Source organism: Carcharhinus amblyrhynchos, chromosome 14 (assembly GCF_965287045.1).
Source record: "Carcharhinus amblyrhynchos chromosome 14, sCarAmb.v2.hapA, whole genome shotgun sequence".
Lineage (NCBI taxonomy): Eukaryota > Metazoa > Chordata > Chondrichthyes > Carcharhiniformes > Carcharhinidae > Carcharhinus > Carcharhinus amblyrhynchos.
The window spans coordinates 5,681,040-5,708,101 of NC_137337.1; the positions used below are offsets into that span (position 1 = coordinate 5,681,040).

The following is a 27,062-nucleotide window of genomic DNA, read 5'->3' on the forward strand; positions in this document are numbered from 1 at the left end:
GCACTCTTCGTGCTGTCAGGACTGATGGACTTTCCAGCATCCCTGAGGTCAGGATTTCCTCCCCAGTCAGGGATGGCATTCCCAAACTACTCCAAGGTAGCCCATCCACAGCACATTCTAGCTGCAGGGTGGGCTGGTGTGGAGTGAGTCGGCCCCACATTGACTCCATTCCTGGTGGGGACAGCTATCTATCTTGTCCCCACCCTGTAATATGCTACTTTGGGTTATAGTTCCCTATGCAGATGTGCCTGTCCTAATTTTTCACTCCAGTGACTTTTTTGGACAACTGAGTTGAACAGGGAATATTTACGGGAATTTATATACTGCGCCAAGCACAACCCTTGTCTCAGCCAGTAATCCATTCAGGATGATGTTAACAAAGATCATGTTGACAAGAAGCCTGCCCTGGCTTATTAAACACCTTTGCTGCTATCCCAGCTCAGAGCAACTAGCTGATCTCAGTCTTCTGGCCTCTATGGCTTCGTACCAGGCTCCACAGTGCATTTATCAATTTGACATTAGGGAAACTGTAACATTTTCTTTGTAGAAGAAACCTGCAGCTGTCAAAAAATGTGATTAAAAAAGTTGTATGGTTTTTCTCGTGCATTATTCCAGATTTAGGATGTATGCTTTTGATCTACACAAATTGAAAGAGCAGCTGTTTCTTTCAACCAATCTTTGTCTTTCATGACTATTCTGTTCTCAGAACATTAAAAAATTGGAGCAGAAATGTAGGTCATTCAACCCTTTGAGCCTTCTCCAGTATTCAAAATCCTTGAACTTCCTAACAGCACTTTAAGTGCACCCACTCCACATGGACCATAGCTCAAAAGATGGCTCAGCACCACCTCCTTAAGGACAATTAGTGATAGGCAATAAATGCTGGTCTTGTCAGCAACGCCCAAATTCCATTAATGGATTTTTTGTTTAAATTGTCGCAATCCTTGTCACTATGGTAGCGAAGGGAGACGCAGGGAGAATATTCCCATGGTGGGGGACTCCAGAACCAGGGGCCACAGTCTGAGGGTTCAGGGTAGACCATGTAGGATGGAGATGAGGAGACATTTCTTCATCCAAAAAGTAGTGAGCCTGTGGAATTCATTCCCACAGGAAGTACTTGGTGCCAAAATATTGAGTGTATTCAAGAGGCGGCTGGATACTTGGGGCAAATGGGACCAAAGGCTATGGAGAAAAAGCAGGATTAAGCTATTGAGTTGGACGATCAGCCATGATTGTAATGAATGGTGGAGCAGGCTCGAAGGGCCAAATGGCCTCCTCCTGCTCCTATCTCCTATGCTTCAATTAGCCATCCATCCGACTTGGTGTCATTCACAAATTTAGTATCTGTTTTTTGAATCCAAAGCCTATAAAAGTCTATACACATTATGAACAGACTTTTCTGAATAATATCTGCTTTTCAGGAAAGATTTGGATGGAGAAATCATCCCAGAATACCTTCCCATTATACTTGAATGTCCATGTGAACAGTGGCATGATCCCCATGGAGACCAAAAACTAAAACTGCCAAATAACCCCAATGGAAGAAACCCAAGGACAAGTCTTCACTCTTAATAACTTTAGCTTAAACAATCAATATAAACATAAATTAAGTGTGAATTAACAGGCAAATTATCCGTAGAAACTGTAAGTGACAGTTCAAATTGTCAATAAAACAAAGTTAGATCTCACGTACTAACTGGGGCGGCATGGTAGCACAGTGGTTAGCACTGCTGCTTCACAGCTCCAGGAACCTGGGTTCAATTCCCGGCTCGGGTCACTGTCTGTGTGGAGTTTGCAAATTCTCCTCATGTCTGCGTGGGTTTCCTCCGGGTGCTCCGGTTTCCTCCCACAGTCCAAAAATGTGCAGGTTAGGTTGACTGGCCATGCTAAAATTGCCCCTTAGCGTCCCGAGATGCTTAGGTTAGAGGGATTAGTGGTTAAAATATGTAGGGATATGGCGGTAGGGCCTGGGTGGGATTGTGGTTGGTGCAGAATCGATGGGCCGAAGGGCCTCTTTCTGCACTGCACTGTTCTATGATTCTATGGCCATCCCCCTTAGTACATGTGGCACCATTTGCAGCCACAAAGGGTGGGATTTTTCGGCCATGCTTGCCCCAAAACCGAAAAATCCCACCTGAGGTCAGTGGACCTTTTCAATGTTCACCCCTCACCTGTTAATGATCCCCATGGCAGGCGGAAAGGGAAAATTCACCCCAAAGTCTTTCACATCCCTGTCTTTCTGAGGTAGAGTTCAGCTCCTTTTCTTCATGTAGTATTTGGTCACCAAGTTGCCTCCAAAACAGCTTTACTCCATCCAGATTCCACAAATACGGCCATTACCAAAAGGACATGCTTCTACAAACTGCCTTAGCTCGGCTCATGATTGTCCTGACGGCATAATTTTGCCAGAGTAACCATCATTTGACCATTTCTGGTGGTTGTATGGCCGGCTCTGGTCCAGTAACTAAAACAGTGGCAGTAACTTAAAGTTAAAGTTAATTTATTTGTCACAATTAAGGCTTACATTAACATTGCAATGAAGTTACAGTAAAATTCTCCTAGTTGCCACACACTGGCGCCTGTTCGAGTCAATGCACCTAACGAGCACATCTTTCAGAATGTGGGAGGAAACCCACGCAGACACGAGGAGAACATGCAAACTCAGCACAGACAGTGACCCAAGCTGGGAGTCAAACTGGGTCCCTGGCACTGTGAGGCAGCAGTACCAACCACTGTGCCACAGTGCTGCCCATTATTTTCACTATCTCTGCCAAACCCCAGTCTTCAGATTTTTCTCTTCCCCATCCCACAGACACAATTCCCCAATCAACTGCCTGCTTTGACCACTTGCTGAAGCATTGGTTTCGCTTTTAGTCAGTGAATTCAGCCTCAAGACATCCTGCCTTTGAAAATTAATGCAAACAATATCTCGCACCCTATTCTGCCTTTTTTTTTCGAAAATAGCAGATTTCATGGTGACAGGCAGACGTGACCTTAGTTAAAGCCTCATTTGAAGGTTTTCACCTGACATTGCAGCTCCAAATCTAATCTAAAGAAAAGTGGGGTAACCTGAATTAAGAAAACTGCAATGGTGCCAATTTAGGAACATGCTTAAAAAAAACTTTCATATAATCAAAGGAGTGACACAGATTGAAAACCTCCTTAAATTTATGACATATGTTTATTTTTAGGATTGACCTACATCAAAATAGGTTAAGTTTTTAAACCAAACCTGCTCTAAAATCAGTTGTGACCTAAATTCCTCCTTTTATTTTAATTGTCTAGTGCTGTCAGAGGAACTGAAAGATGACAAAGCACAACATGGAGAATCTCAACCAGTGATTTCAGTTTGGTGAAATGCATTTAGCTCGGAAAATCTATTTTGTTGTGAGCCCAGTCTTGAATAATATTGACGTACACCTGAAGCTGCAACAGTGCAGTTTATTTAAATAAATTTGACAGAACTAACAAAGAATGGAGTTTCAGAAAGAGAAGATTCCCAAGCTTCAGGCAAATCAATTCTGTACTGCACAAGGACGTTTAAAAGATTGTAACATATTAGGATAGATTTGTCTAACTGGTGGCAGCCGCAAGCCCCTCTATATGTCCCCCACAGCCACTGATCAAAATGCCAATAAGACATTGAAATTGAAAATTTCTGCAAGGGACTACTTCTGCTCCAGAGAGAAAAACAGAGTTTAATTGGCAGGGAACACTGGCGGCTGCAAATTTGTGGGGAGAAAGAGATTGCAGGACGTGTGGAGCCACTTTTCCGCTCCACTTTCTTCCCACTCCTGCAACTTTCCTTCCAGCTTTTGCTTTATTCCTCATTCTCTCACTGCTTTCCCCCGGCTCTCCCCACTTACCTCTACTCTTACCTGAGTTTCCACCAGCTCCTGTCACACTCACCCAGCTCTCCCCACTTTCTGCTGGCTCTCACAACACAGCTGCATTCAGGCCTTGATCCAGATCTCTTCCCCACTCATCGTTCACTCTCCTGAGGGTGGATAGATGGGTGAAGGTGAGTGGGGTGAGGGTGTCAGTGTGGGTGGTAGGGTGGGTGCTTTACACACAGACAATACCCTGAACAATGCAACAGGTGAATTTTCAACTAAGATTCTGTTACAGCACAATTCAAATTGTCTTAGCAAAACTGGAGTGTTGAACACAATATGGATTACGGACATCACTTTTACTATAAACAATCCAGATACCCAACTGACTATTCTTATAATGCTAATTGTAAACGCGTGTGAGAGGAGTATAAGTGTTTGCATGTGTGTGTTTGTGTGAGAGAATGAGAGGACTCAATGTGTGTATGTGCATGTGTAAGAGAGGGAGGGGTGAGTGTGAGGAGTATGTGTGTGGTGAGTGAGAGATGTGTGTATGTGAGTATAAGGGGTGAGAGGGATGGGTGTGTGTGAGCATGAGGGGTGAGAGGGAGAGGTGAGTGTATGTCTGGCTCACTCCTACTCTTAGGGTTCTCATTCATCCACACACCATCACACAATCTCACCCATTCTTACAGTAGGCGAGGATGAGTGGGTGAGCGCCCAAGACTGGAACTGAGCTGGACCCACACAACACACACACACATACACTCACCCTTCACTCATCCACCCACCCTCAGGAGAATGAATCTCTTCCCAATGAGTAGGGAAGAGATCTGGATCAAGGCCTGAATGCAGCTATGCTGTGAGAGCCAGCAGGAAGTGGGGAGAGCTGGGGGAGTGTGACAGGAGCTGGGAATACAGCAAGAGCTGGAAGGAAAGTCACAGGAGTGTGGAGAAAGTGGAGCAGAAACATAGACCCACATGTCCTGCAATCCCTCTTCCTCCTTAGGTATTGCTCATTGTGTTTTAAATGATCGGTTTGTGCTTTTGGCTTCTTTTGCTCAATGGTTGTTTCTTTTCATACCTCAGCACTTTTTTAATTCATGTTTAATATTGTGCTAAACCTTATCTTCCGCAACTTGCTCATCAGGTTCTTGAGTGCGAAAAATTTTGAAATGTGCCACCCCCCACCCAACACTGAAAGGTTAAACAAGCCAGCATTAGGAGATAGGAGATCATTTATCTTTATCAAATATTTTTTCTGTGCCCAGGGGTAGAGTCAAAACATTTAACACCTCGCTAATCTTAAATCATATTTCTTGTTTTAGTTTTAAACAGATAACTGTGCATAGCCTGAATACCAAAGCTCTTTATTTCTCATTTTTCATGTTTACTTTGTAATTATGATGTTTTGTCCATTGAAAAATGTTTTACTTAACTCTACAACACAATACATATTCTGTTAAATGACACTGGATTGATCCTGCCAGTGATGAAATTAAAATGCTGTAACTACATTACTTTTTACTACAATTGAACATTTCTATTTAAAGCAAAATAGAAAGCTTGAAATTAAACTGATTTATTTGAACTGAAGCAAAATAGCCAAAAGAAGCACTGAGAAGACCTGGTAATCCGCTTAATCATGTATTCACTCATGCATGGAGCTAGGAATTAAACTGAGGGACAATCTGGGAAACGAGTGAGGAAAAGTGATTTTATGTGGAGAGAGATGACCTCAATAAAATTAAGCTGTTGCCACAGTCGTTGATGATGGCAAAGAAGGTACCAAAACATTCTGTTTATCTAGGAAAAAGTTTTATGGTTGCAAAGCTTAATTTCCTATAGTATAAATGTGTTGGCCTTCAGAAAAATAATCCACTTTACAAATCTGATTTGGCAATCAAAATGGGAGGTAGATTATAGCCTATTTGCAAAACTACTTTAACCAAATCATGTCCATGCATATAAAACTGGATTTCATTTAACAGCTTTTTTATTTTTGTATGTTTTCTTTCTTTCGCCTTTGCCGTTGACTGGTGACAAGGTAGCTTCCTGTCCCTTCTAGATGGTAACTGTAGATAATGTGGCTTACATCTTTCTGAGGTCTAGTATTTCCTTAGAAAACAACACTTAGTTATAGTTCAAACACCCTTATAAACCACAGTTTATTAGCCACATTTGTCTTTACAATATGAATCTATGAAATTATGATTTTTTTTCATGTATTAGTGACCAAATAAACAAGTTAAGCAATACAAGAATTTTTTTTTGGACAAAATATTCTTTTTCACTTGCGTATTCTCTGCAGCTGAAGAACTGCAAACCAGAGGCCAACTGAGGAAAATCACATGGTGAATTCCTTTGTAAGATAAGTGGCCTTACACCAACACATGACTTTCTTGCTTTTTTTGTGTCCTGGAGTTACACCCTAGAGTGATCATCAGTTCTTAACCCCACAAGTAATGATCGCTGTGTTTATGTATGTCTGTAAAGCCTTTACCCAAGTCAATGAAATGGGTTTGGAATGTGGCATTCTTCTATTTTAATAAATCTTGTACAGGCATGGCTTAATGCAGTATAAGGTTTAAGATTTCTCTTTTTATCTGGATGGATAGCTAGAAAAGGAGGGGCTTGCCACACATCATCAAGAGCTTGGAATGAACTAGATACAGATGACTCCAGGGATTGGACTTTTCTCTGTTTCAGTGTCAGCAGTTCTAAAACAATCAGAGAAATCTTTGATCTGGGAGCTTGAGAAAAAAACTCGAGGACATGGGTTAAGGGTGAAGGGGGAAAAATTTAAACAGAATATTGGGGGGGGGGGGCTTCTTCACACACAGTGGTGGGAGTGTGGAATGAGCTGCTAGATGAAGTGGTAAATGCGGGATCACTTTTAACATTTAAGAAAAGCTTGGACAGGTACATGGATGAGAGGGGTGTGGAGGGATGTGGTCCAGGTGCAGGTCAATGGGATTAGGTAGAAAAATGATTCGGCACAGCCAAGAGGGGCCAAAGGCCTGTTTCTGTGCGGTAGTGTTCTGTGGTTCTATGGTTTCCATTTCGAGATTTCACCTGCAGTGAGCTTGCCTAAGTTCCAATGAGCTGGCCTTAATTTGTTGCCACTCTGTCACTGCCCAAAGACCATCAATGATAGTGCTTGGTCTTCAGACCAGGATTTGGTCTCTACCTCCAGTGACTAGAGACTGGAACTGAGTGGTGTGGGTTTCTGTGGGTGGGTGTGTAAATTACTATGGTACAAGGGGTTATGAGGGGAAATTGGCAGCATTCATGTTCCTCACACTTATTATTTGACCTGAAAGTTCTGCAATTCCCAGTGCTCATTTCTTCATCATGGTGCCGCCGTAATTGGAACTGTTGTCTTGAACTGATGAACGTAGGCGAGTCAAATTAGTTGCTAGTCTTGCAGTCAACATGGGTGGTGTTTTTCTTGGTGAACTTGAAGCTAATGTATCATAATTGTAGGTGTCCCTTCATAATTAGTGATCACTGAAGAATTGGAACATACAAACATTTGAGTTAGGAGCAGGAGTACATCACTCAGCCCCTTGAGCCTACTCTGCCATTCAATAAGATCATGACTGATGTGATTGTAATTTTGTGCCAAATCCTGTCTACTCGCTGATCTTTCATCCTCTTGTTTCTCAAGAATCTATCTAGCTCTGCCCTAAAACTTCTCTGATTTGTGGAAGAGAGTTCCAGAGACTTACAACCCTCTGAGGGAAAAGGTTTCTTTTCCTCGCTCACTTAAAAGAGCAAACCTTTATTTTTAAACAGTGACTCCTTTTTCTAGATTCCCTGACACACCTAGATACAGATGAGTCCAGGGATTGGACCTTTCTCTGTATCAGTGTCAGCAGTTCGAAAACAATCAGAGAAATCTTTGATCTGGGAGTTCAAACTGGAGGTTTTGAAGGTGTTACAGTGCGATGGGGACAGGGAAAGAACTACTGTTTGCAGCGATGAAGGAAGGAAACTGAACAAATTAAATATGCCCCATTGAAATTGTGGATGCTAAACCCTGACACATACATGAAGTTAATGCTCAATGCTTTATGTTATCCTCAACGTAGTCATTCTTTTGTACTTCACAAATTGTGTAGATGTGAGATTAAGCTTCTTGGTTTTATTAACATCCAGTGTGGAAAAACCACAAAATTTCTTGAACTTTATTTCATGAACCAAGAATGAAGCATGTATGGTTACAAATCCAGGAAAAGAATAGGAATCTATTTCTCCACACCAGAAATCTTGTACTCCATAGTTGAAGTGCTTAAGATTTAAAGCAAATTGTTCATCTGGCATTCGAGGAGGAAGAAGAATTTTACAGCTATGAGCTGTGGTCGAGATCCTCTAATTGCTTCTCCTGCATATTCTATAATGAAAAAATATTCTGATCATGTTTTAAAATGGTATTTTGATTTTAAACAGGTGCTGTGGTTCTGATTTTAATTTTTTGCTTTTTTTAAACTCCAGAATGAACGAGCATATTCCTTTTGTGGAACCATAGAGTATATGGCACCAGAAATTGTTCAAGGTGGAGATGCAGGACACGATAAGGTATTTGATCATTGCCAAAGTCTGCACTGTCTCACAAGTAATTTGTCTGGAATCTGTAGTGGGTGCAAATAGTCAATATACACTGTAATGTCTGTGCTTCAGAACGGTTTTCACACTTCACAACCATAGCATTGTAAACCTCGTGACCTCTACCACTTGGAAGGACAAGGTAGCAGATATATGGCAATGTCACTACCTGCAGTTTTCCCTCAAGTCACATACCATCCTGATTTGCAAAAATCTGTATATCACTATACCTGCACTGTCGCCAGATCAAAATCTTGGAACTCCCTTCCTACAGTGGACACAGAGACATTGAACTGCAGAGGTTCAGGAACGTGGCTCACCACCAACATTTCAAAGACAATTTGGAATGGGCAATAAATGCGGGCCTTGAGGTTTACATTGCATGAGGTTTACATCCGTGAATCAATAAAAAAGGCTTAGAAGTTCATTCATTACACAGTTTCACAGTCTTTAATTAAAAAATGCATTAACTCCAGAATTGGTTGAGAAGATTTTTTAATTTAATGTTTAACTTTTCAATTAATGAACAAGAAATCTATTCCATAAACAATCATTGTTGACTATCAGAAAGAGAAACAAAGGAACTGCAGCTGCTGCTAATCACAGGTCTGGCCTAAATGAGCACTTTATAATGGAAATGTTTATTAATATTGTCAATTAGATCTGTCTGAAGGGAATCTTTGAGAACATACTCCCCTGTGGTTGTTTGGAAGCCTCTTAGTTGAAAAAAAGCACTGAGAAACTCAGAAATCCTCACAAGGGAGGCAGACATCCCTTGGTGCCTGTTCAGGAATTTACTGATGCAAGCTGGCAAAACCTTCTCAAAGATCACTGAGCAGTTTGACTAGTTCATTAAGAAACCATGACAGACAATTGTTTACATCGGCAGTTGCCATTATAGACATTTACATAAACTGTTCTAATGTTAATTGTTTAAAAACATGACTCAGATGTTGACTACAAGAGTTACGACTTGTGGACAAGGAATTCATGAGTATACATGCAAGTCTGTAAACTGGATTGTTTCCAGGCGAATAGTGGTTACATGTTATTATTGACAGTTCTATACGCAACTCATTTTTCACTTAGTCGCTAAAGTTAGCTCAGTAGTGAACTTACATCTGTATTTACCAGTAGCCTGTTAGATTTTGTGCATTATTCCAATTGCTGCAACTTTTATCTTCTTGCAGCTTTCCCCTTATGTGCTTTGTTCTTGTCGCCTCCACATCCATAGGAGTTTTCTCTTCCTCCATCAGCATTCTCATTGTGGGAGTAGATTAATTCACTTACAGATGTTTTGATGTTATTCTTCCCCCAGTGATTGAAGTTTGGGGGGACCACCTCCTTCTTCAAATGACTTCGTGAACATGAGAAAACTGGCCTCCCCTCTTCCCTTTTCCCACCCTGAGGGAGACAGTTTTAGAATGAATAACTTGACATAAATTTAATTCTCCAGAGTTGAGACCTTCAGCTTTATGTTTCTAACATCGGAGCTGTGCTGTAGCATTTTGTGCATTAGAGCCATACCTGTAATGCAAATATCATTGGGCAGCACAGTGGTTTGCACTGCTGCCTCACATCACCAGGGACCCAGGTTCGATTCCTGGCTTGAGTCACTGTCTAAGTGGAGTTTGCACATTCTTCCTGTGTCTGCGTGGGTTTCCTCCAGGTGCTCTGGTTTCCTCCCACAGTCTGAAAGATGTGCTGGTTAGGTGCATTGACCCGAACAGGCACCGGAGTGTGGCGACTAGAGGAATTCACAGTAACTTCATTGCACTGTTAATGTAAGTCTTACTTGTGACTAATAAATAAATAAACTTTATTAAGTAAGGCAGCTTTTAGTAAACACTGCACAGTATTTTTATTGTTCAACAAAGAATCAAATTAAAGGCTACAGCCAAGAATTTTCTCTATCTGTATAATTTTGTTTTTTTCTCTTAACAACATACAAACGAATGCAGTAGCAGATCTGACTGTACGATGTAGTCTTTTTGTAACTTAACACTAGCCCTCTTCTTTGTTCAGGCTGTAGATTGGTGGAGCCTTGGAGTCCTGATGTATGAACTGAAAACGGGAGCATCACCATTTACTGTTGATGGAGAAAGGAATTCACAAACTGAAATTTCAAAGTAAGGGGTGTGACTATTGTTGCTAGATGAATTATCACCAGATAATTACAGGCTAAAAAGGCCATTTGGTCTACCCTAGTTCCTCCATTCAAAAAGACAGGGTTAGATGAAATAGAGTACGAGCAGGCCTGTATAGACCATGATCAATGGCATAGAACAGTTGCACCAAATGGCCTGTGCCAGTGCCTGTGCTGTTAAGATGAATGTAATTCTAGAGTTATCCTATTGAAGCATCCAATAATTCCCTATATGATTCCATGATTGTCATTTCTACTATTCCTATCTGGAAATCCTGTGTTGGTCAGTCTTTGTATGAAGAGGAATTTCCTGATATCAGTCATCAAATTACCATTGAACAGTTTTAATTTTGTGCCTCCTTTACTACTCCAGAATTTCATTCAAAGTACTGATCATGTTTACTTTTTCTTCAAGTGTCAAAAAATGTTCTTTACCATTCAGATCACAAGTCAGAAACCTCTTATTTAGGTTGCAAAACTCCAGTTTCTCAAGAACTCCAATTTTTTTCAACTTTATTTTTGGTTATTTAAACTCAGTTTTTGGTATATATGTCATCTACTTCTCCTTCCTAAGTGTGTCTGTCTTAAACTTCATCTACCATTCATTGCTTTGTATGCAATGCCAGTTTTTCCAGCTCATTTTGTAATTTCTGGGATGCCTCCCCCATTTCCCCAATCTGATTAGTATTCTTTGAGGATTTCATCACTGTATTGAGTATTTGAATCCATGTCATTTATATAAATCAATGGCACTGAGGTGGCTACCCACTAGGTACATTTAAGCTTATTGAATGAAATAGACCCCTGTCAAAGTTTAACAATTGAACAACTTTTCTTCCCCCTTCAGGAGAATTCTGAAAAGTGATCCTCCATATCCTCCAGAAATTGGTCCTTTGGCCAGAGATGTGATGAAGCAGCTCCTGGTTAAAGATCCTAAGAAAAGATTGGGTTCTGGTCCAGGAGGTGCTGATGAAATTAAGTCTCACCCCTTCTTCCAGGTGAGGAATGTAGAATGTTGTTAATACTGAATTGTGGTCTTTTTGATAGCTGTCAGTGAAATCATGTTTATATGTTATAGATTAGACCAGATAAAAGCTAGGGCCAAAAATCGGCAGATCATTCAAAGGTCTGTTGAGCTCGGGCAGGAATATCTGGTCTTGTGGTGCGTGTGGCCAGAGAATCCTGCCCCAAGTTTAGTTATTCCATTTCAGGACATACGTCTGACCCAGATATCTTCTTCAGAGTGCCACTTGCGTGAAGAGGTCCTAAATCATAGAATCATAGAACCCTACAGTGCAGAAAGAGGCCCTTCAGTCCATCGAGTCTGCACCGAACACAATCCCACCCAGGCCCTAGCCCCATATCCCTACATATTATACCCACTAATCCCTCTAACCTACGCATCCATAGGCACTAAGGGGCAATTTCTTAGCATGGCCAATCAACCTAACCTGCGCAATGTAGTGGCATTTTTATCTAAGACTAAGAATTTGCCATTGTCGCAGAATGGATTGGGAGGGTGACGTTCCCTCAATCATTGAGCCAATATGGCTTTGAAGGATTTCCTCCATTCTGCTCCCAGGGACCTCAGTCCCCTGCCTTCAAGCAATAGGTTCAGACTGCTTGGATCCCAGCGACGGCAGCTCCCTGCCAAGTTGGCCAGATATTACATTTGAGTCTCCTTGGTTCACTAGAGCAAGCACTGCTACCTTTTCAAGTTAAATTTAAAGGTGTTGATAAGGAACTCAGCACTGTACATTTGGACATTGCTTCCTACACCAGGAAGTTACTGTATTTGAAAGATAACAAACTCTCAACAGCTGTTGGCAACTAAATCTGACTTACACTGCTTTATTTTATCAAATTGATGATGTATTTGTTGATCATTGATATTTTTAACTTAAATACATTTAATACTTCCTGAATCCATGAATTAGAACTCGTGTTTACCTACTTATAATTTCTATACTGATGTTATGACTGCATAGCAGAATTGGATGTTCTGCGGTGTTGCAGCAGTTATTAGTCTGCAAAGATAAAGTAAAAACTTGCATTTATTTTGTGTCTTTGATGCCCTTAGGATGTCTGAATGTGCTTCACAGCCAATGAGTTAGTTTTTGAAATACAGTTACCATTGGTTTGTAGGCAAATGTGGCAACCATTATGCACATAGCAAGGTCCCTCAAACAGCAATGAGGTAATTGATAATTGTTTATGTGTTGATTTGGGGACTAAATGTTGACTTGAATATTGGGAGAACACCACCCACTCTCCTTAGACTGGTGTTCTCTTTTTCATCCACTTGGGGATGAATGATCTGAGGTGCCATTGTGCCCACCCACCCCCACCTGGCTAAAAGGTCAGGGAAGCAATGGCTGCCCCACAGCCATTTAAAGGCTGACGGCAGGATTTTGAGATAAGTCTCACTTCAGAGAACTGCCTGTCAAAGCATTCGGGACTTGAGGAGAGGTTCAGTGATGGGTCAGAACTTCGTATTTGTTTGGGAGTCAGGAGTGGGGTGGGATCTGGATTTGAAGTGGCCCAGGGATAAGGGGAACCCGAGGGTTTTCTCCAATGGATCCAGGGAGCCAGTTAAGGAGGAATTTAGGACAGCATGATGGCACAGTGGTTAGCACTACTGCCTCACGGCATCAGGGACCCGGATTCAATTCTGGCCTTGGGTGACTGTCTGTGTGACTTTGCACGCTGTCCTTGTGCCTGCGTGGGTTTCTTCCCACAGTCCAATAATGTGCGGGTTAGGATTGGCTATACTAAATTGACAATTCGTGTCAGGGGGATTAGCAGGATAAGTATGTGGAGTTGTGGGGATAGGGCTTTGGTGTTGTCGGTGCAAGCTCGATGGGCCAAATGGTCTCCTTCTGCACTATAGGAATTCTATTCTATGAATTGCTTCATCCTGCCTAGCACCAGCCTGCACTGGGTAACCTGCCAGGCTGGCCACTGGACAGGGGCCTCTCCTGCTTTCAGTTTAATCCCAGTTGCAGCAGGATGAGGGATCTTTCAGTCCCGCTGCTGCCAATTGAGTTTCTTGTTGTTCATAACCTCTACCACCAGTGAGACTGGAAGATCCTGCAGTGAGAAAGGCCAGAAAATCCCTGCCTGTGTTAAAACCGCTATTGTAACCTATTCCAATATGTTTTTAATTTTGGCAGAAAATAAACTGGGATGAGTTATCTGCCAAAAACATCGAAGCTCCATTTAAACCAGTTATCAGGGATGAGTTGGATGTTAGCAACTTTGCTGAGGAGTTCACGGAAATGGATCCTACATACTCACCGGCAGCGCTGCCTCAGAACTCTGATCGAATCTTTCAGGTGAGCACCATTGGAACAGTGTCAAACCTTTTAAATCAGATTCTTTGCAGAATATTTGTTACATCTCCTTCGAAACCATTTTTCAAGGAGTTAAAAAAATTGAACATTGTTTTCAAACCATTTTTTTGTTCTCCTTTATTGACGAAATAATCCATGAGGGCTGCTAAATGAACAATCAGTCTTTCAGGTGCTACAGATGGAATGAACATCTTTAATAGCCAAATGATCAGCTGTAGTCTTGAATTAATGAGGGAAAATCTAGGTAAACATGTGAGCAATACATAACAGAATGCAATTTGCTTATTATAAACTAGCTTGGTAATGGCCATTGCAAATTAAGATAATTCTCTTCTTGCTCCCATACATTCCAGGTCATGTCATGTTGATAAAAAGCTGTGCTCTTCATCCCCTTCTCTTCTAATACCTTCACAGCTTTTTTCCCTTTTCCTTTTCTTACTTTCTTTCCTTTCTCTCTCCTCTGTATTTCCTTTCTTCCCTACCCTTCACTCCCTCTTCCCTGAGTCACCCTCTCCCATACTTCTTCCCTCCTTGCCCCTTTTGCCCCTACCCCTCTCCTTTTTACTCTTCTCTCCACTCACACTTTCCCGTCCTCTGATTTCCCTCTCTCTCCACACCTCCTCTTCCACTTTCTTCACTCTTCCACTTTCTTCACTCTTCCACTTTCCTTTCCCTCTTTTTCCTTTCTCTCCCTTTTCCTTTCCCACTTGGTCCTCTCCTCATTTTTCCTCTCTCTCCCGCACCCCACACTTCTTCCCTGCAATTTCCTTTCTCAAACATTTTCTTCTCTCCGCCGCACTTCCTTCTCTCCGCCGCACTTCCTTCTCTCCGCCGCACTTCCTTCTCTCCGCCGCACTTCCTTCTCTCCGCCTCACCTCCTTCTCTCCGCCTCACCTCCTTCTCTCCGCCTCACCTCCTTCTCTCCGCCTCACCTCCTTCTCCGTGCCTCACCTCCTTCTCCGTGCCGCACTTTCTTCTCCGTGCCGCACTTTCTTCTCCCTGCCGCACTTTCTTCTCCCTGCCGCACTTTCTTCTCTCTCCTGCAACTTCCTCTCTGTCTGCACTTGCCTCCCAACTCCAGTACTTGCCTCTCCTTTCCCGCCTTCTTTTTCCCCTTTCTTTGTTCTGCCCTTTTTCATAATCTTTCCCCTTCCCTCCTTTACTTACTTTCCTGCTGCTTTCTTCCCTCTCCGTTTCCCTTTCAGCCTCCTCTCTCTCACTCTCCCTCCCTCTCTCTCCCTTCCTCTTTCTCTCCTCCTTCTTTCTTCACCTTATCTTCTTCACGTCTACTGTCTCCTTTTCCCTTCTCTCCCCACACCCTTCAATGTTCTGTGGTTTGCTTTTCATGTGAAATCCCAATTCGACCTCCCATCATGACTATAATTCTAGGCCTGAATTCTCCGGTCTTGCATGCTTGCCACTGCTGCCAATGAGAATGGAGAATTTGGCGCTCAGCCAAATCTCCATTCACAGCAACAGGACTGGATCGTCCTAGCCATGGGCAAGGATTCCCTTGTTTCAAAATGCCCTCTACAAGCCTAGCTTGAAGAACAGAATCTATAATTGTGCTGCTGCCTGAGTTACCACAACTAATAGGAAGATGCCATGAAATTATCAGGAGTGCTGCCTTGTGGTTTCATAAATTCCCAGTAACAATAATTATTGTTAGCAAATGATAAATCTCGAGAGATTATAAAAATATCTAATAGAATTATTTAAATGTAAAGGCAGAGGTTTAAGAAAAATAAGAATGATACCTAGATAAAAGTTACTATTTTACTGCTTTTCCAAGTGACATCTTGAAAGTGATAAAGGCTACAAGGGGTAAAATGACAATATTTAACACTGTTGACAATATGGTTCTTCTGAACAGCCGCGGTAAATTCTGGTCTGACATGTTTACACCCAGAAAATAGGTTTAAACGAAAAACACCTTTGGGGTCTTGACCTTGTTAGTGGGTGTACAACTGCCAGTGTGATAATTACATAGCAAGTTTATGCCAATTCACTCAAATGTGGGGGAGCTTCAGCTGGTGATGCACGAATGCTGGAAACACAGAGTTTTTGGAGTGGATGAGCAAAAATGCTTGACTTTTTCTGGAACAAGATTATGCGAACTGTCATTTGAAAAGTCATGAATCATGCAGTACAGCCTACTTCTATCACGTTGTCTCACCAAAATGAGAGATGGTTTCGTTTGTATTTAGTCAACAATTGATAGTCTGCTGCCGTCTCTTTTGTGGACGGTTTTTGATTAATGGATACTTTATGTTTAGGGTGTTGGTTACAACTCTGTAGCTCTGAAAAAACCTTTGTAACTGTCCATAGGCTAAACATAAGTCTTTATTAACATTTAGAACTATTTACAAATGTAGAGTAAAGAGTACAAACTAGGAGCTGTATCCATGCTTGCTGGTATACAGGGCTCTGTCCATGACCCTGGGTGCATGTCATGTGCTCTCTTACATCATTGTGTGGGCGGAACTGGACTCAGTCCCACATTAACTCTTTATGTGCTAGACTCTTATACTACACTTTATTGGTACAAATGTTTTTAGTTGTCAAATTGATGCTTCAGCTGCTTTCAGTGCATTCCTGTGTTTTAGTAACACAGAAGGAAAAACTCCACCATGACCCACATCTTTATAAGTAACAATAGACATATATAATATGTACAGGCAGAACAATATTGAACTTGCTAATGACACAAAAGTCAGAAGTTTGTAAAACAGTGAGAAGGGACTGTGAAAGACTTCAGCAGAAATTGACTAATAAAATGAGCTGCACTTTAGGAAGAAAAACAATGAAGAGGAAGGTAAACTCAAAGGAAACCTGCTGATGAATATAGAGGGTGAGAGAAATGCAGAGCTTTAATTATGTTATTTTTCAACAGATAAAACCACTGAATAAGAACGAGTTCCGTAAATCTGGCCACAAAGTATGAGAGCAAAAAGATAATGGCCCAGATCTTCCAGTGGCCTCAAATTAAACTGCCCACTTTCAGTTCTATGCTGGAGTGATAGGACCTTTCAGCCTCAGCTCCAGTTGAATCCAGCAATGAGTAGAGTTAGGAGACCGAGACAAAGTCTAACTACAGTGGAGCCATGCCCCCTTTTTCATCATGAACTGAAGAAGACGTGTTGGGGGTTGCTGAGCTGAGGACGGGGGAAGCGGATTGCTGAGCTGTTCAGCGGCGATGAGTTGCTGAGCTTTGTCATGCGGATGGGTTGAGTTGCTGAGCTGTATTGTGGTGGTTGGTTGCTAAGGTCTGTTGGAAGCCTGGGTGCTCATCTGTATGGTGGGGGGGGTTGCAGAACTTTGTTGTATGGGAGGTTGCTGTGTCCAATGGGGGGGTGGGGGGGGGGGGGGGTGCGGTTGCTGAGCTGTGTCATGGGGGTGTGTTGCTGAGCTGTGTCACGAGGGTGGGTTACTAAGATCTGTGGGGGGCACGGATGCTAATGTATGTGGTGGGGGTGGGTTGCAGAGCAGTGTTGCATGGGAAGTTACTGAGCTGTGTCGGGGATGTTGGTGATATGTGTCAGTGGGGGTTGGTTCATGTATAAGGACAGCAGTCTTCATCAGTGTTTGACTTTGTGAGACTTGGGTGCTTTTTAAATTTGGTATCTGGATATGATGGCAAGTACATGTAATCAAAAAATTACAGAAAGTGGCAGGAAAACCCCGGGTGAATAATTAATTCAGGGCTTTGACAAAGGATCACCTGGACTTGAAGTGTCAGCTGTTTTCTCTTTTTACAGATGCTGCCAGAACTGTTGAGATTTTCTAACTCTTTTGGTTTCAGATTCCAGCATCCGCAGTAATTTGTTTTTATCCCATGGCTTCAGTTTATCATGTGTTTGCACAGATCTAAACTCAGCTTGAATCTTTAACTTCAAATCTTCCAGTTCAGTTCTGTTGTGTGACACACCTATGTCCAGTTGAACCTTTTTGTTGACTTTATACTTTCATTTTGTAGTCATTATTGTAACAAACATTTTGCCCCTGTAGATGTGAATGAACCAACCTGTTGTATCGTGTATCATTCTTCATTAGAGTAGTCTGCTGATCTCGCTCCTGTGGCCATCTGCATAGACTTGTTTTGCTTCTTTCTAGCCAAACACTTTGTGTGCAAGTTGATTCTGCTTCTTGCAGTTAAAACACCACTTTCCCTATGCTGGACAATCCTTTTCCTTTGTATGCTGCCCTCTGCAGTATTTGTATCCTGTCCTTCATCTGCACTTGCTCTACACTTTTGACCTGGAATGTCTCTCAGCATAATGTACCTCCTGGTCTACTCTACCATACATGTGCCTTAGCTGAAAATTGACAAGTTCTCATTCTGACATGCAACTGTCACTTTCTTTAGTGTCAATATTTAATCTTTCAGTTGCCTGGCTTTCGCTGAGGGTCACTTATGCTTCAAACTAATCTATCTTTAAACAGATCATGTTTTACCTGTCTAAATTCACATTATTTTGCGAGTTGTGTTACTACTGACACACTGTTCAATGGTCTCGTTTTCACCCTGAACTCTAATGTTGAATACATATTGTTCGTATGTAACATTCACTTGGAGTTCAAAATATGTGTTTAATGCTTTCAAAATCTGTTGTTTTTTTTCTGCTTTGCTGATCTATTAGATTTAGAGTGGTATTCACTTCTTAGCAATCCACCCCTGCTGTGTTAAAAATATGGCTATCTTTATTGGTTCAGGTTTCTTAATTAAATCTGTTGCAGTCTCATAGTTTTGCCATTGTATGTCGTATAAAATGCCAGCTGTACCTTGCATCACATTTCAATTTAGCTGGAGATGGGAGTGGAGAGTTTACTGTTGCCATTTTATTCAAGCAGTAATTTTGCTTACAGTCATTGTGTTGGATTTTTTGAGCTGTGGTGTGTGTGTGTGTAAGGGAGGAGTGGACGTTGCTGAGCAATGTCGTTGGGAGGGTTGCTGAACTATGCCCTGGTTGCCATGGTGCTGGAACGCTTTGACATTCCACTCATTTACCCAGCAGTGCTGCTGGGCAGGCATTTGGATCACTACAGGTAAACCACCCCAGTCTCTGTGAATATGGCCATTTCACCTCATCACTTCAGGCAACGTAAAACCGGCAGTCAGAAGTATAAACTTCACACATAAGTACCACATGTGTGCACATCAGGAATTCATCAGGATCCTGAGGCACATCAGTGACTTAAGTCATTTGCCGCTCCTGATGTTGGGAGTTTCAGGCCAGTAAATTCATACAAGTTTCTATTAAGACAAAAGTTGGAACATAGTCACTAGTTTTGGCCAACGCTTTAGATTTCCCAAGATTATACCATAAATGAGAAACTGCAGTTATGAGGAAAGACTGGGACTGTTTCCATTGAAGGCTCCACTCGGCTGATACCGGAGATGAGGGGGTTGGATTATGAAGAGAGACTAAATAGACTGGGTCTGTACTCGTTGGAGTTTAGAAGGATGAGGGGGATCTTATAGAGACGTATAAGATAATGAAAGGGATGGATAGGGTAGAGGTGGAGAGATTCTTCCTGCTTAGAAAGGATAGCAGGACTAGAGGGCATAGCCTCAAGATAACAGGGGGGGCAGTTTAGATCGGAGTTGAGGAGGAACTTCTTCACCCAAAGGGTGGTGAATCTCTGGAGCTCTCTGCCCGTTGAAGTGGTGGAGGCTACCTTGCTAAATATATTTAAGTCACGGGTAGATAGGTTTTTGATAGACAAGGGAATTAAGGGTTATGGGGAGAAAGCGGGAAAGTGGAACTGATCCACTTCAGATCAGCCATGATCTTATTGAATGGTGGGGCAGGCTCGAAGGGCTAGATGGCCTACTCCTGCTCCTATTTCTTACGTTCTTAAGAAGAAAAGGTGAAAAAAAGACTTAATAAGGCCTTTCAGCTTTATCCTTGGGATGCTGCTGACAGTTACAAGCACACATTTATTGCCCATACTGTCAGCGCTCGAAAGATTTTCAGACACTGCATTCTCAAATGATCGATCCTTTATTGCCTTCTTATCAATAAGAGAACTGGAGAATTCCTAAAGCTTCTTCAGTCTGCTCTGCTCACTTGTGTACAGTTAGCCTTTTTTATAGGGCATTTCTTATAATTGCTAGTAAAAATAATTGTTTCTAGTCACACACATCAGTAAATTATTTACATATGATACAAAGAGGTAGACCCAAAACAATAGGCATTTAATTGCATCCCATCAGTAATGTCATAATCTTTAGTGGTAGATGGATGGAACTTCCATTCAGACAATGGTTGCTTAATCGTGTGTTTATTACAGTTTCAGTGCTGTTGTCAAGGACATTCAGCTATGTCCTGTTGATAGGTAGAATGAAGCATCCACCTTTGTCTGCGCAGCTGTCTATTTCACGTATATTCAGAGTCAGCTAGTCTACAGTGAGAGTGCTGATGCTCATATGTTCATTTTTCTGGTCCCCTGGCCAATTCCCTGCTGAGCTCAGTCTCCCCTCCCATAAAATCTAGTTGACCTTCTTGCACCATTTCTGTCCTTGTGCTGCTGGTGTTAGATTTTACAAAATGATGAAATCTTCTAAGGAGCTGAATTCAGAGAACTATTATCTCTGGTTAGTCAAGTTACTGATGAAGTACCATCAATTTAAAATAGTCACTATGAGAGTGAGAAGAGATATGAGGATGATGTTTTTGTTCTGAGGCTTGGTAGAGCATGGAGTGCTTTGCTGGAGGAAATAGTTGAGCAGAGATCATTGCATCTTACAAGAAAAGTGGATAACACTTGATGCCAGTGAGTTGCAAGACCATAGAGAAAGAGCAGGGAGTGGGCTAAGATTTTATTACTCTAGTAAAGTGCTGGCACAAATATGATGGCCCAAATGGCCTCCTTATGTGCTATATACTTCTATAGTTAATATGATTAACATTCAGATCATTTTCTTATTAGGGCTACTCTTTCATTGCTCCCTCCATTCTCTTCAAACGTAACGCTGTGATGACTGATCCCATTCAGCTTCATATGGGAGTGGATCGTCCAGGCAGTACTGCCATTGCACGCAGTGCTATGATGAAGGTATTTATCATGTCAAGTATTTGTTATGAGTTTATTTATCATGTAGCCATTTTAAATGAACTGCACTTAGGTATCACAATTGTCAGTTTATTTTTTTAAACTTTTAGTTATACAAATATGGTTATACATTTCACACCTCCAATTTATCATGTATTTATTAAAAAGGTGTCCATATTTAGATATTTAAGTTAACACAATGTTTGAGTTCCATCTCCCCTCCTCCCCCAAATAGGATTCCCCATTTTATCAGCACTATGATCTGGATCTAAAAGACAGTCCACTTGGAGAAGGAAGTTTCTCTATCTGTAGGAGGTGTCGAAATAAGAAAACTGGGCAGGAGTTTGCCGTGAAAATTGTCAGCAAAAGGTAATGCCAAACCATGATGCTTAATTTTTTAAAACAATGTAAAATTTCCACTAATCCTTAGCTGCCGCCCTGTACGAGGAAGGTCTGTTGATGGCTGAATATCCATTGCTGCCTAAGAGGGATTAATCTTTTACTAGGAACTGGACCTTTTAAAAGAGTTTCATATCCAATGTAATGGAAATGGTAGAATCATCACCTATAGCTACCGTCAAAGTACAAACACAGGAAGAAAAATATAATGGAGCAGAGATTAATCTTGGAGTTAGTTTCACTCCTTGAAGATGCTGGAATGGTGTAAAATGCCTAATTGAAAGATGAGATACTGTCCCTTATTGGGTTTATGTTAATTTTCACTGGAACAGTGCAAAAGGCTGAGGACAGAGAGGTAAGACTGATTGTGGGTGGACAATGAAAGTGATAGGTGACCTGAAGCTTAGGATCCGCTTACAGGTTGAATGGAGGTTTTCTGCTAAAGGGTCACCTAATCTGAGTTTGGTCTTCCCACTGTAGAGGAGACCACATCATGAGCAGCAAATACAATATTTTAAATTGAAAGAGATACAAATAAATTGTTATTTCACCTGAACTGAGTATTTGGGGCATTGAACATGAGAAGGCGGAGAGTTAAAAAGGCTAGTTTTGAACTACCTGTGCTTTCACTGGAGAGTGCCATGGGAAGGGGAAATGATTTGATTTGATTTGATTTATTATTGTCACATGTATTAGTATACAGTGAAAAATATTGTTTCTTGTGCACTATACAAACAAAACATATCGTTCATATAGAAGGAAACGAGAGAATGCAGAATGTAGAGTTACAGTCACAACTAGGGTATAGAGAAAGATCAACTTAATGCAAGGTATGTCCATTCAAAAGTCTGACAGCAGCAAGGAAGAAGTTGTTCTTGAGTCGCTTGATACGTGACCTCCAAGTTTTGTATCTTTTTCCCAATGGAAGAAGGTGGAAGAGAGAATGTCTGCGGTGCGTGCGGTCCTTAATTATGCTGGCTACCTTTGCAAGACAGCAGGAAGTGCAGACAGAGTCAATTGAGGCTGGTTTGGGGCTCTTGGGAAGGACTGAGGAGTGTATCGGGCTATTGTAGTGAGGACGACCCTTTCCAAATGCTAAAATAACCTATCTCCAGAAAAGTCTGAGACATCACTTTATCACTTAACTCATTTATAAGAATTACCAATAAAATCCACTAAATTTATTTCCTTCCTCTGTTACGTTATAACACCATTGCCATCAGCAAGCCTTAAAACACTTCTCATCAAACTCCAGCCCCACGTATAATCACACTCAGCACAGGTGCCAGAACAAGTTAATAAAGCAGATGTTACAGCCGGTTGTATGCAGTTCAATTCATTAACAGTGATTACTTTCAGCACCGCTAGTTGAATGTTGTGTCTACAGATCTGAAAATGAACCATAAATTGTAGGTGACATTGTAATCATGTATTCCCGTCAGTGCTTTTATTTCTCTTATCAGGGAACAGTGGGCATGACAAAAAAAGCATAATTATCAGTGGAACCACTGAAACTGAATAGGGCTGAGAAGGAGTGGAGAGGGGCTAGAAGAAGTGGCAGGGTCAAGATGTGGGCAGAAAGACAGGTTAGAACAGATATTTACACTGTGGTATGTACAAATTGATGGGAATTCCACCTTGGTTTCAATATTAAACAATTTAAAAATAATATTTCTAGTCCGGAGCTATGTGTCTCTGTTTGATCCCTCTGTTTTCCAGTTTGTTCAACAAATAATACTTTTTCGTTACGTTTTTACAGAATGGAAGCAAACACTCAAAGAGAAATTGCAGCTCTGAAGCTGTGCGAAGGACACCCTAACATTGTAAAGCTGCATGATATTCATCATGACCAGGTATACTGCAGAAATACTGTGAGGCTTGGCAATCAGGCATTAAAAGATACTTTCCTAAATGCACCTAGACCTTCTAGTAGCAACTGTAGTATATCCTCATCCTGCTAACTTGTTGGGTGTCACCTGGTGGTAAAAGGGTGAGAGAGGGTGACTGGCTCTAGAACCACGAGTGCCAGCAATGCTATATTGAGGCAACAGTATGGATTTCTCCAGACTTTTCAGAGGCTGTGGAAGTCATTTCTAGCTTCTGAGAACATGTCGAATTTTCAGGGTTTAATCCTATAGATGTGACATTAAACCCATGTGTGGTCTGCTTTATTAGATGGTTATAGAAGATTTGGAGAAACAGTTAATGTCTTCCAGTGTCATTTATTCCTCTACCAATACTAAACAAAATTGACCATCAGACTATTTATGTTATCATCGTCTGTGGGACTAATTCCTTTTAGCCATCTACATGATGTGGGCATCACTGGCTAGGCCAGCAATTATTGCCCACCCCTAGTTACCTTTCAGAAAGTGGTGGCAAGCTGCCTTCTTGAACTGCTGCAGTCCCCAAGGTATAGATACATTCACAGTACTACTAAAGAGGCAGTTCCATGATTTTGACCCAGTGACAGTAAAGGGACAGCAATATATTTCCAAGTCAGGCTGGTGAGTGACTTGGAGCAGGGCCTCCAGATGGTAGTGTTTTGAAGTGTCTAATGCTCTTGATGGTAGTGGCCATGGATTTGAAAGATGCTGCTGAAGGAATCTTGGTGAGCTCCTGCAGTGAATCTTGTGGATGGCACAGGCGGCTGCCACTGTTCATCAGTGGTGGAGGGATTGAATGTTTGTGGAATGGGTAGCAATCAGGCAGGCTACTTTGTCCTGGATAGTGTCGAGCTCCAGGCAAGTGGAGAATATTCCATTTTACTCCTGACTTGTGCCTTGTAGATGGTGGACAGGCTTTGGGAAGTCAGAAGGTGAGTTGCTTGCCACAGGATTCTGAGCCTTCGATCTGCCCTGGTAGCCACAGTATTTATACGGCTAGTCCAGTTCAATTTCTAGTCAATGGTAACCCCCCCCAAGGACGTTGATAGTGGGGGATTTGGCAATGGTAATTTCACTGAAGTTCAAGAGGTGATGAATAGGTGGCTTGCATGTACCTACAAAGCAACAGAGCTCTTCAAAAGTAAACAATTGGCCTGAAATATCTTTTGACATGATGTGCGTGGCCCGAGCTCAAAGGGCTTTTAAATGGTCTGCTGAATTTTCTGTCTCACCCGCTACGATTCCCATGAAGAGCAAGACAGGAGATTTTTGGCTAATATCAGTGCCATTTTACAGGAGTGGAGATGCTGAAGATGTATTGCTGAATGGAGATTTATCTCCTATACTAAATGATGAAAAACTATCCCCTGTCTCTCTCTCTCTCTCTCTCCCCTGCCAAAACAGAAATTAACCACCAGCACCTTCTCTGTTACCATTAAGATTAAGAACAAAATGGAATCCTTTTGCAAAGGTAAAATAAGTTATTCCCATTCCCAGCTGTGAAATTCCTGATTGCCCTTTCACTGTCCCTCTCTATGCCTCTTTGTTCCAACATACTCTTCCCCCACTCTCAAACCCACCACTCCCTCTACCAACTTTTCACCACAGCTTCTTTCTTTATTTCTCCTCGTTTTACCCTTCTGCTTCTTACTTGCTCATTTTCCATGAGTCTATCTTTTAGCTTCCTTGCAGGCTTAAAGTCTCATTCAACCTTCACTAGCTGCATCTTCCATTATGGCCTTGATTTCTCACTGCTGGATGCCCTTTCTATTCCAATTCACTGCTGGATGCCCTTTCTATTCCAATTCACTCACTGGCTGCTGGTAACTTTTACCCAACAGTTCCCTTTAAAGAGGACCCCTAACCAGCTTTACATTTTTTAACGGAAACCCCCTTTTCCAATTGTATTTCCTATTCACTGCACCATCCCCCAAACATTTTCAATGGAAATCCCCATCCTTCACACTGAGGATTTCTGAAGCAGCAATAACTTCCCCTTCTCTTCCTCCCTTTCTTCTTTCTTCTTTCTTCCTATCCCTTGTACAGTCATCCTCCAGCCTTTTAGACTTGTCCGTCTGCCTTACTGCTTTAACAATGCTTACATAATTCTCTGTCTCCTGTATGTGCTTACCTAAAAAATCAAATTGACCGTAAATACTTGTGTACAGCACCTTGGAAAACCAGTTAGTTTAAGAAAAAATTCTTAAAGAGAATTTGTTAATTTTACCCTTCTGTTTCATTTTGTGACAATATGATGCAGGAAATGGTTTAAAACTTCCGTAAGGCTACCCTGAAATCAGTAAATATCAGTACTAGATGCATCACTCTCACATGATAAGATTCTGCAGCTATTGTAATGATGTGTCCTTGATATGTTCAGCCTGTGACTGGAAGCTGAAAATTTACAGGAATTCTAAAAGGAAAGCACATTTTCAAGGGTTTTATTCTTTGTTTCATTTCTATCTAGTCTACATTTTGTCATAAATAATCCTATTAATTTTCACTTTAGCATTACATCGGCCCTTGATTTATGCCTCATGCTGTTTAAAAAATGCAGTTTTTCTTCACGCACACTCGTTTATAAGTTTTAAGTTTATTTATTATTGTCACTAAAAGGCTTACATTAACACTGCAGTAATGTTACTGTGAAAATCCCCTTTTCAATAAGCAAGAGTAATTTTCTGCAATTCACCCTGAGAACTATTTCTCTCCCCCTCCCCACCAAGCTTCATATGATAGCTATATTTTCAGTTTGAATTACTGCAACCCCTGCCAAGTGAGTACAGCATCCTGGTTTGCGTTTACTGGTTCCCTGCCCCTCGTACATCCTGTTCCTATCTTCCTTTGGGGGAAGGAGGTTCTACCTAGAATCACAGAAACTTACACCACAGAGGGACACATCATGCCTGTGTCAGCTCTCTGTAAGAGTCATCCTTTTAGTCTCACACCTTTGTGCTTTGTCCTGCCACTCAGTAGCAATAAGTTAATTAATTCTCAGTTCATAATGTGCCTGTATTTCACAGTAACATATCCTGGGTAAGATTTCCCATCTGGGATCATGTTTGCTGGGAATGTTGTTTGTAAGACGGAAAAATGAAAAAATAGAATTGAACATATTGGAATAATTCATCCAAAACCAGATTTCCATGTGATTTATAATTTTGCTCGTAATAGTGCAAAGAATACATTCCTTTCAAGCGCCTGCTGCTCTTTCATTATTCTCAGCTGCTCTATGCTGGTTTTCTTTGAAGCAGGTGACATTTAAAGTACAACACAAAAAATGACATTTGGCCCACAATGCCTGTGCCAGTGCTTTGAATGAGTTATCTAATTAGTCCCCCCTCGCCTACTCTTTTCCCTTTGTCCTATAAATTTTACCCCTTTGAATATATATGCAGCTACCTTTTTATAGTTGTTATTGAATCGGTTTCCACCACCCTTTCAGGCAATGTATTCCAGATCATAACAACTCGCTGTTTAAAAGAAAAAAATGTCCCATGTTGTCTTTGGATCTTTTGCAAATTGTGTGCCTGCTGGTTACTTACATTTCTGTCATTAGAATCCATTTCTGCTTATTTATTTTATTCAACACCTTAGATCCCCTTATTCTCTGAAGGAGGAAAATCCAGTTTCTTTAGCTTCTCCGTGTTGAACTGATCAAAACAAGATATTTCAAAAGCACCGTCCATGGAATCAGGAAAAATTACTTCACTGATCTTGTGGGATCAGATAATCAAGGCTACGTTTTTACATATTTGCATTAGTGATTTGATTTGCATGT

At 41.4% G+C, this 27,062-nt stretch overlaps 1 protein-coding gene across 2 annotated transcripts in view; it reads left to right on the forward strand.

Annotated features, from left to right (window-relative positions):
- The window catches only part of rps6ka5 (ribosomal protein S6 kinase, polypeptide 5), a 165,272-nt gene that overhangs the window by 112,657 nt on the left and 25,553 nt on the right, over nt 1-27,062 (forward strand). For both annotated transcript variants that reach the window (XM_080202198.1, XM_080202199.1), the window contains 7 exons: nt 8,331-8,414; nt 10,467-10,570; nt 11,435-11,585; nt 13,761-13,922; nt 20,874-20,999; nt 21,232-21,365; nt 23,155-23,248. In XM_080202198.1, the coding sequence (XP_080058324.1) occupies nt 8,331-8,414; nt 10,467-10,570; nt 11,435-11,585; nt 13,761-13,922; nt 20,874-20,999; nt 21,232-21,365; nt 23,155-23,248 (855 nt within the window). The remainder of the gene's footprint in view (nt 1-8,330; nt 8,415-10,466; nt 10,571-11,434; nt 11,586-13,760; nt 13,923-20,873; nt 21,000-21,231; nt 21,366-23,154; nt 23,249-27,062) is intronic.